Genomic DNA, 10,836 nt, shown 5'->3' with positions numbered 1-10,836 from the left:
TTACTTGAGGAAAACAGCAAGATCCTGTTTACCCTCTTTTGGTCTAGTGTAGATTTCTCTCCTACCTGGTCTGAAGCTTACACCGTTAGAGCCACACCTGCAGATTACATAATGCATATGGGGCATTGCCCAGAGGATACAGTTGCACCCAGTGAAGGTGAAGCCCTTCCTCTCCCTAGCATGGATTCCCTTGTCGGATCACACGATCACTGATGCATGGATTCAGGCCCTCCCTCCCCTTAGAGTGCTCATTTCTTTCAGGCAGTAACTTAGACTTTGGGTGTCGGAAAATAAATAGGATATATAGCCTTTTTCCTTTGGGAGCTCACTGTCTGGCAGGAGATATCAATAGGGAAACAAATACAATGTAATGTGATACATTTTTCTACTATAATTGACAAATGCTGAAAAGAATAATAGTCAGCATTAGCTAGAATGTGAAGAAACCGAACACTAAATACTACTGCTAGAAGCTCAAATTGGTAACAAGTTTTCTGGAGGGTACTTTGTATTATGTACTATATACAGCTCAAATTGGTAACAAGTTTTCTGGAGGGTACTTTGTGTTATGTACTACAGCCTTAAGAAACACACACACACACACACACACACACACACACACACACACGCAGCAACAACAAAAATGAATACCATTTGCCTCAGCAGCTCTATAGCTCAGGATTTATCCTAAACAAATCATTAGACTAATTTGCAAAGTTGTTTGCACAAATGTATATATTATAGCATTTGTTGTAACAGTGTCCCATAATAAGTGATTGATTAAGCTAATTTTGCTACATCCGAACAACAGAATATTATTATCACCATTAAGAAGGCCATAGATTTAAATGCAATGAATAGAAAACATGTTTTTGATACACTTTTGAATGAAAAGCAGGCTAAAAAGCATAATATGGAGGTGATGTAAATGGCACTTAATCTCTATGATCTTTCTCGCTCAAACCTATAAATTTAAACCCTAGCCTAATCATAAGAAAAAACATCAGACAAATCCCAATACTGAGGCATCCTACAATACCCTTCAAAACGGTCAAGGTCATCAAAACAAGGAAAGTCTGAGAAACAGTCAACCAAGAGGAGCTTGAGGCACCATAACTAAAGTAATGCGGCATCCTGGATGGGATCCCGCAACACAAAAAGGACACTAGATAAAAAGTAAGGAAATCTGAATGATCTATGGGCTTTAGTTAATAATAATGTATCAATAATCAGTCACTAATCACAATAAATGTATCATACTAATGTAGCATGCTAATAATGTGGGGAAGGGTGGAATGAAAACTCTAGTAACTTTGCAATTTTCCTGTATGTCTAGAAATGTTCTAAAGTATAGTATAAATTATTTAAAAGATATATATGTAAAATATATATGCACAGGAAAAAGAGTAGAAGGATATACAGCAAGATGTTAATTTTTTTTAGTCAGGGTTTATTGAGATATAATTTATATACAGTAAAATGTACTTTTTTAGGGCAAAGATCTATTAGTTTTGATAAATATATAGTTGTGTAAATGCCACCACAATCAAGATCTAGACCACTCTATCAGCTCTAATGGCCTCTGTAGTCCAGCCTCTGACAACCACTGTTTTCTTTCCTTATAGTTTTTGCCTTTTCCAGCATGCCATATAAATGGAATCATACAAGATGTGCTCTGTTGATTAAAATTTTTTTTCTCAACATGTAAGACGATGGGTAATAATTTCCTTATTCTTATTATCTTGCTTATCTCTATTTTTGGATTTTCTATAACGACTTGTAATTTAGAAAAAGTAAAATAAAAAGTAATTGTAATGGGTATTATACTAATAAATAAGGAAATAAAACTATTAGAATACATATGAGGACATTTTTGTTTAAGATATTTAAGTTGTAGAATTATTTTACTAATGAGTTAATTTTGAAAGGCAACAGAAATTAAGAGGTGGATTCTAGGATTAGCCAGAGCTGGGTAAAACTCCTAGCGATGCTACTGACTAGTTTTGTGACTTTGGCTCAGCTATTTAATATCTTTTACTCTCAATATCTTCATCTCAAAAATAGGATTAAAATAGCACCTGTCTCATATGGTTGTTAAGAGGATTGGATGACACTGCCTGTAAATTTGTGCATGATAGATTTTATCTACTAAAATGATTTGCATTGTTCCTTTGGCTCTCCTCATTCTCACGATAGTATCACTATCATTATTGAGTTCTTGGGAGGTGTTCAGCATGGAAGGGCATTCTTGGCCAAGGGAATAGCATGAGAGCAGACTTAGACAGTGTCTCCAAGGACAGAGAATGGTAAGTAGGGATGCAGGGAAAGTGGTGTGGATAATCTAGAGCCAGGTCACGAAGAACCTGCTCACCCAGGCCAGGGACTTCGTTCCTTATTCTTAGGCCCGAGGACAGAAACTGTTTTGTTTGTAATATATATACTATATATACTTTTGTTTGTTATATACATATTATGTCTTTCTATATACATATATACACACACGTGTGTGTGTGTATTACTTCTAGTGTCTCTCCGATAGTAATTTCACCTTTTATGCCAAGTCAGGCTCCCTTTTCCCCCTTCCCCCTCCACATGCTTCCAAAGCATTCCATTCATACCTCTGTCACTGCATTTGTAATGTGGCATTGTAATCAGTCATTGTTTATAAGCCTGTCTCTCCAGTTAGACATGAGCTCATGTAGACTCTGTCCCTTATCTCACACTATATTTCAAAGAGGTTAGCAAATCCTTAATTAAAAAAAAAAAATCCTTAATAAATATTCAGTGAATGAACAGCTAAAATTTTGCAGGGTGGGAAAAAAAAAAAAAGGAACTGTGAGAGGATGCATTCCATGGTAGATAATAGTCTATAAGAAGTAAAAGAAGAAACCAAGCACAGAATGATCAGACGGAGAAAAAGGATGAAAGGAGAGACGGACTGAAAGCTCTGGCAGAAGCAGTGATAAGGGCCTCTCAGGACAATTCACTTAGTGGTTTTGGCTAGAATAATCTGGGCAGATTCAATATGAATCAACTCTTAATATGCTACCATATTAAGTGGCAGCTCTGTAAATGACGATATGGAACAAAATCTAAAATATGCTGTTAACTGAAAAGAGAAATTGCAGAACAATGTGCGTATCTTAAGGGTGTGTGGGAAGTACGTGTGTGTAAACAGACACACACACACATACCTTTATATACTGTACATGCATGAGATGAAACCAGTAACAAGGGTTGTCTCTGGAAAAGTTTGCTTCTTTGTATTATAAAACTTTTAGTATCTCTGACTTTGATGATACCTATATGTATTAATCTACTCGAAATTTATTTTTAAGATCTATGAAGTGAAATTTAAAGTTACCTTTCTAAAATTAAAAAGGAAGCTCTATATATACATACACACAAGGAAGAAAGGTCTGGAATGATATATACCAAAATGTAAATGGTATAGCCATTGTTTGTGGGTATTTTTTATTTTCTCCTTTTCTAGCTTTTTTTTCTGTCTCAATTTTCTAATTCTGCTGGTTCCTCCTCTTTTCCCAGGGCTCAGTCCTTAGTTTCCTTTCTCTGTATTCTTTTGGTGATCTCATCATGCCTTGTGGCTTTAAATATCAACTATATGCTAAATAAATGTATACATCCAGGCTAGATCTGAGCTCCAGACATCCAACTGTTTACTCAACATCTCCACTTGGACATTTAAACATCATCTCAAGCATAACATATCCCAAAGTGATATGCGCCCCCTTCCAACACAAGAGTCTCCCATCTTAAGTCTATAGAAAATTCTTCCTTGCATTTGCTCAGGCTAAAACTTGGGAGTGATTCTTGGCTCTTTTTCTCACACCCCACAGCCAGTCTCTCAGTAAACCCTGTTAGTATGACCTTCAAATGGATCTAAGCTTTGACCATTTCTCATCTCCTTCATAGCTGCCATCTGGTCCAGGCACCATCATCTCTCATGTGGATTACCTCTGTGGTCTCCAAATTGATCTCCCTGTTTCTCCTCTTTACTCTCTACAGTCTATTCCCAACGGCAGCCTGAGGACTAGTGATCTATCAAAACGCAGGCCTGATCATGTCACTCCTTTATTCAAAACTCTCCAGATGCTTCCATTTCTCAAAGAAAAAACCCCAAACCCTTAAAATGGCCTGCAAGGCCCCACCTAATCAGCCCACACGTTCCCATCCTCCCTCTCACACAGCCTTACCTCTCTTACCTCATCCCTTCTTGCTCTTTCCCATGCTCATCTCTCTCAAGCCAGTCTGGCTTCCTTACTGGTCTTTACACCCCAGGCCTGCTCCCACTTAAGGCCTATGTGCAGGTCTTTCCTCTGCTCTTAATTCTCATGATTCATCCCTGCCCTTCCTTGAAGTCTTTGCTTAAAACTCACCTGCTTAATTAGGTCTTCCCCTACCACCCTATCTAAAATTACAGCTACCAACCCACAACCCCATCCCTCTTAACACCATTTCTTCCTATAATACGTATTCCTTTCTATTCTGTATAAATTATTTAATTATTGTAATTATTTTTTATAATGTGCTATGCTCACATTTGAATACAAGCTCCATGAGAACAGGCGTTTTTGTCTGTATCATTTGCTAGCCTAGAAAATAGAGTAGAATGTCAATAAACACATATTGAATGAATAAGCTTGTATTATTCATGTAATAAAGAATAATTTTTAAATAAAAGTCACTATAATTAATGAGTGCTACAAGTGTCTACTTATCCATAATTTGAAGGCTTTTTTGAATGTTCACAAATATAATATTTTACTTTAAAAAAAACCTTCCATTTTTGTTATCTTAGGAAAATATATTTCTGAGTTTTATTTATCTTTTTCCTCTTTACCAGGACTGGAGTAGCAGAGGGCTTTTTAAAATTTTCACTCTGGAAAACAAATGTAAGCCATTTTATTTCAGTGATCACATTTTCCACTGCAGGCAGCACTGCAGAGGAAAGATCAATGGATTTAGGGCCAGATGATCAGGGTGCTTATCTCCACCAGTACTGTAGCCCTTATGTGCTTTCAAATAAGTACCTTCACCTCCCTGAGCCTCCTTTTTCACGTCTGTAAAATGGGAATGGCGCCTCATAAAGTCGTGAAGATTAAATGGAATCAGAGCTAATATTTGCCGGGTGCTTATATCACGAAGTGGGTAATACTATCTCTGTTTTCACAGCTTAGGAAACAGGGGCCAAAGGTTGGAGAATTAATTAGGTGGCAGGGGCAGAACTCTGTTCCCCAAACAATGAGTCCAGGATTCTTTTCCCTCCACGCTCCATACCTCTTATCTCTTTGGGAGAGGGTAAAGGGTGGACAGAGTGTCTGAAGAAAACAAGTTGGGGACTGAAGTTGGACTCTCCCTTTAGCATGCAAGAGACTATCACCTTGAGCAAAGGTCTTTGGGAAAAACACTCTTGCCTCAACTGAGTGGTCCATAAACCACCTCAGGTCATCACAAATAGGAAAGGATTACACAGAATAAACAATAATAGGGGGCAATGACCCTCCCATTTCTCCTTTCCTATGCATGTAGGTAATTATGAAAGTCAAATTCTCCCCTCTTTGATTTTTCTTTTCAGGTCTCAGCTCAGTTCTTTTCACCCTACACGTGCGTACTCTTCAATCCACTGCCATCTTTCACTAATTCTTGTTTAATTGCTTCTCATAAATCTCTCTCCCTCTTTCTGACATCTTTTGTTCCATTTATAAACTCGAAAATAGCTCTATTCTGACCTGGAAGTGCAAAAGTAGCATTCATAATAAAGCTAAATCAGGGAAAAGACAACCGTTCACCTTGAACTGTCCTAGCTTCAGTGAACAATACAGTCTACTGCCCCAGACAGCAATCAGATGTCCCTTCAAAATTTTCTCAGACGGTTCACTTCCCTCTCTTCTAAACGAAGGTAGCTGTGGCAGACAGTGGTTTATGTAGCTTTGGGCTGGTTCAAACCCCGGTGCTACTACTTAGAAGCTGTCTGACTTTGGGCAGCTATTTAACTTTTGTTCCAGTTTCCTCATCTGTAAAGTGGGATCATAATGGAATCTACCTCCTAAGGTTATTATGATGATCAAATGGGTCAATTCATTTAAAGCACTTCCTAAGGTTATTATGATGATCAAATGGGTCAATTCATTTAAAGCACTTAGAATGGCTTCTGGCACAGAGCAAGATCAAAATAAACATGTGTTATTGATATTTCCTCAAATTTAAATATTCATTATTTAATTTTTTTCTCTATTTCTTACTCTTTAAAATTCTATTATCACAATAACCTTTTTCAAAAAGACAATTTTAAATTACAAATACAGTGTTTCGGTCATATGATCAATTAACTATACTCTTATTAAGTAACCTGAAGATCTGACTACCACTCATAATACTGTTTCTATGGAAAGGTTACTTAGAATTCAGAAATATTTACAAATAAAATTTTGAAGTGCATTTTATCTGAAAGATAGACAATGCTTATATTAAAAATGAAAATGTACATAAAACTATGATGTATGATTTACCAGAAAATTCTTTACTTTTTCTAAATAGGACTTATTAAGCAATTCATCTATTTCTGTTGACATAGCTGGTATGGATCAGGTACTTGTGAAAAATATGAATCAAAGGTGAAGGGATCCAAGATCTCCTCACTCACTCACAGAGCTGGGATTTTTGCAATCAAATTCACAAGTGTTATAAAACACTGTGTTTGTATAAAATAACTACTTTAGGCTACTCCATCTGCACTTGCCTGAGTGGTCAGTTTCCTGAGGATAAGATACTCGGCTGAGGAACTCCGATCTGCAGGGGAAGAAAATACAAAGAGCAGCAAAGTTAAGACTTAGAAGGAGGAAGCCAACCCTACTAGCTACTTTTTTATCTCTCCAAATAAGGAAACACCACTGTGCTTTGCAGACCTGGTGAAGTTCTCTTTATTTTGGAATTAACAACAACAAAACATGTTGGTAAGACTGCTAGATTTAGCAAAATAAAGAAACAAGAAATCCAAAACCCAAACTCAACAACAACAACAACAACAAACAGAATGCCGGTTAAATTTTATTTTCAGATACATGATGAATACTTTTTTAAATATAAGTATGTCTTAAATATTGCATGGAACTTACATGAATAAAGTATTCTTTGTGTATCTGAAATTCTAATTTAATTGACCATCCTGTATTTAATCTGGTTACTCTATTTATTGGGAGATGATTTATTTCTAGACATATACTTGCTTTCCTGCTCACACTCATGTGTTCTCTCTCTGTCTGTCTCTGTCTGTCTGTCTGTCTCTCTCTCTCTTACATACACACATAGGCTTTCATACTCTGAAGAAATACATGTGTTTTGTAAACAAAGTACACCAACGTGTATGTACCTTCAAGGTCTACAAAGTGCTTGATTTAGAGAATTATCAGTAATTACCATTTGTGTTGAAATTGGGTAAGAAATTCATAATTCCATGTCATATTTTATTTTCTAATTGCTCTGTACAATTACAGAAATAAACTACAGAATTGAAGTTTTATTTTAACTCATTTATGTTGTCGAAAGTTAAATGGAATCCGGTCTCAAACCAATTTAACATGACATAATACTGCCACCTGGAGATCAGAGGCAGGAATGGCTAAGAATCAACCCAATTTCTAATTCCTGAATAAAACATCAGAGTTATGGTGACATTTGATTTAATTAACAACACCATTCTGCCACTTGCCATCATATGAGTTTAATTTTTCCTCATTTATTCATTCATTTAATGAACATTTTCTAAGGTTCTATTGTTTCCAGACACTATGGAAATGTAAAGATGTATAAAACCCAGTTCCTTTGCTGACAAGCTAGTGGCAGAGACCAGCAGATTAGCAGATGTTACCCCATGTACCCTTACTCTTTAAGAGTGAAGTGAAATTAAATATAACCCCAATAGTCATAATGTGAAAAAAATCATATCTCTGCAAGACTATAGGGAAGACTATGGTTCATAATGTTCCTGTTCACCTTGGACTCTAAGCTCCTGCTTCATCGTCATAGTGCCTTTTATGGACCACTTGTTTGCCACTAAATCTCCCACACTTGCAGAATACAACGTTTTTTCCCTTAATTTCCATGAATCATTCATATGAAACTCTGAGTTCATAGGGGATTCCTCTTGATGTTTGAAAGTATAGAGGGTGTGTGTGTGTGCGCGCACGCGTGTGTGTTAGGAGCAATGCTAACAATTACAAATTGAATAATAGATGCCATTGCTCTTTTCAAAGCTCTTCCTATCATTTTGCCTCTGTCTCCCTCTGCTCCCCTTTTTTTGCTGTCTTTATTCCCAACTCCCACCCTCTACCAGAGTGAACAATTTTTCCCACTTTATTATACAAAACGATTAAACTTTTTCAATCTCATATCCCTACACTCAGCCTCCTGCCCACTGTGTATGTACCACTCTTGTATTGTGACACACAATAGGCCATCGATCTAGAGATGTGTCTCATCCCTTTTCTTGCCTGTGTATAAAGATTTATTTCTCTACTGACAGGAATAATGGCAACCCCTTAAAAGACAGAGCGGTAACAGTTTAAGTTTTGAATAACATTTTAAAATTTCTTTGTTAGATAGAAATATAAACAGTATTATGGGAGCCCTTCCTACCCTCCTCATCTTCCCTCCTTCTTTCTCTGCTATACTATAAGCTATCCTGACATGTATTTCTTTGCAGTCTTGCGGTACTCCATGGTCATACTGCTGAACTTGAACTAAAATTTAAAGTTTATAATGCAGTATAGCTAATTCGTTGGCCCACGGTATACTTTGTTTTCTGGTTAAGCCTACAATACAAGCCTTCTTCTTAAGCTGGAGTGTTCCTATGACAAGAGCTGGAGAAAGGATATTGGAAGGATGAATCACCCTCATCCCTTGCTGATAATCATTCCTTAATCCTGTTTACTACTCTTAGCCTTAAAAAGGAAGTGTGAAGGTGAAATTAGATTCAAATATCAATTTTGTAGAATCATAAACTGATACTATCACAAATATTGAGTTTAAAAAGAATCATTCAGTCGACAATTTCCCTTAGCTTTAGGATTAATTCCTTCATTAGATCCCGTTATGAAGGCAGATATACCAAAACATAAATTGTTCAGCTAAATAAAAGAGGACTTGCCTGGGTATTAGTGATGCCATCTGATTGGCACTGTGACTGGGCCTATATCTTTAGACTTAGAAGTTTAAAGACGGATTGTGTGAATCACTTCGCTTTCAGAAATAAAATCAGAGAACTTCATTCACTCATTATACAAAATTTATTAATTGATGTCTTGTTCTATACAATGTGTTTAGGATACAAAAATCAAAGAAAAGATGATACCTGCTCTCAGGGAACATACAGCCCAATGAAGAAGACAAATTTATCAAAGACCTTGTAAGAATTTTTTAAAGGTCTTTGTAACTTTTCAGGTCTGTTGTTTACCCCTTGTTTGTTTTTCCAAAGTAGTTAGCAATAAGTAACAATTATAATGGTCTCTATGTTTATTTTGGGGCCATTCACTAATGCTTAAGATGTACATCTTAGAGTAAACCAAAAATCTAGACCAGTACAGTGACATTCTGTCAGTTCCATGAATATGCCAAGCTCAGTTATGCTCTAGGGCTTTTTTACTAGCAGTTTCTTGAGTTAGGCATGCAAAGGAGCATTGAGCCTGACCTATCTTGGCCTGCGTATTCTGATCTGGGAGGAAAAGGAGGTGGAGGAACACTTAGCAAATGAGATATAGGCTTCCAAGTTAAAGAAACGAAAACTAAAAACCTCTTCCCTATAATAACCACAAAAGACAACTAGGAGATGTTTCTTTTCCATGCACTAAGTTAGAATAGCCATTTGCTTTGGTTTGAGACATCTGCCTTCTCCTTTGGAGTGTAACCTTCTGATGGGGAAGAATGATACATGTCTCTGGATAAACAAATGAGGATGTACAACAGTGGCTTCCAAACCCATTCATCATCTGAGGAACTTATAGAAAAATATTTCTGATTTGAATGAAATGTGAAAAAAATTATCACATGATACTATTGGAAATTTAAACACTGACTGGATATTTAATAATATTAAGCAATTATTACTGTTTCAGGAACAATAGTGATATTGTGGTTAAGTTCTTTTCATCCTAGAGATCTATATTGAAACATTATAGATTGAACGATGTCTGGGATTTGCCTCAGTATAATACCAGACAGACTGAGAGGAAGGGATGTAGGTGGAAGGGTTTAAGTGAAATAAGTGTGTCATGAGTCAATAGGTGGATGATGGGTACATGGGGGTTCATTATACTATTCTGTCTTCTTTGACATATGCTTGAAATTATCCATAAGAAAATTTTTTTTTTTTTTTTTAAATAGAGATTCTTGGGTCCCCAGCAGATTCTGGCTTAGTAGGTCTAAAGCCTATGAATGTGAACATTTGCATCACCATCGCTACCTGGAAATTCACCACCAGTATTCCTCCTTGCCTACCTTTTGTTATAGAATACATTAGTGTTGGGGGTAGGCATTTTGTTGATCAAAGCTCTTATCCTCTAAATATCATTCTTAGGAAGAAAATATCTGATTAATTTATACAAGCTGTATATTTTTAAAATTTTTTTAAATTAAGTTTATTGGGGTAACATTGGTTAATACAATTATATGATTTTTAGGTGTACGTTCTAATTTCACATCTGTATATTCTATTGTGTGTTTATCACCCAAAGTCCAGTTTCCTTTGGCTACCATATATTTGATCCCCTTTACCTACTTCACCCTTCCCCTACCCCTCTATATTTGATCCCATTTACCCCA

At 36.4% G+C, this 10,836-nt stretch overlaps 1 protein-coding gene across 1 annotated transcript in view; it reads left to right on the top strand.

Moving 5' to 3' along the window:
• Positions 1-2,265: 2,265 nt before the first annotated feature.
• The window catches only part of CCDC28A (coiled-coil domain containing 28A), a 23,884-nt gene continuing 15,313 nt past the window's right edge, over positions 2,266-10,836 (top strand). The window contains 1 exon segment of the mRNA XM_025049252.1: positions 2,266-2,306. Within this exon segment, the coding sequence (XP_024905020.1) occupies positions 2,266-2,306 (41 nt within the window).

This window comes from Pteropus alecto, unplaced genomic scaffold (genome assembly GCF_000325575.1).
Source record: "Pteropus alecto unplaced genomic scaffold, ASM32557v1 scaffold185, whole genome shotgun sequence".
Taxonomy (NCBI): domain Eukaryota; kingdom Metazoa; phylum Chordata; class Mammalia; order Chiroptera; family Pteropodidae; genus Pteropus; species Pteropus alecto.
This window is presented reverse-complemented; position numbering and strand designations above follow the sequence as displayed.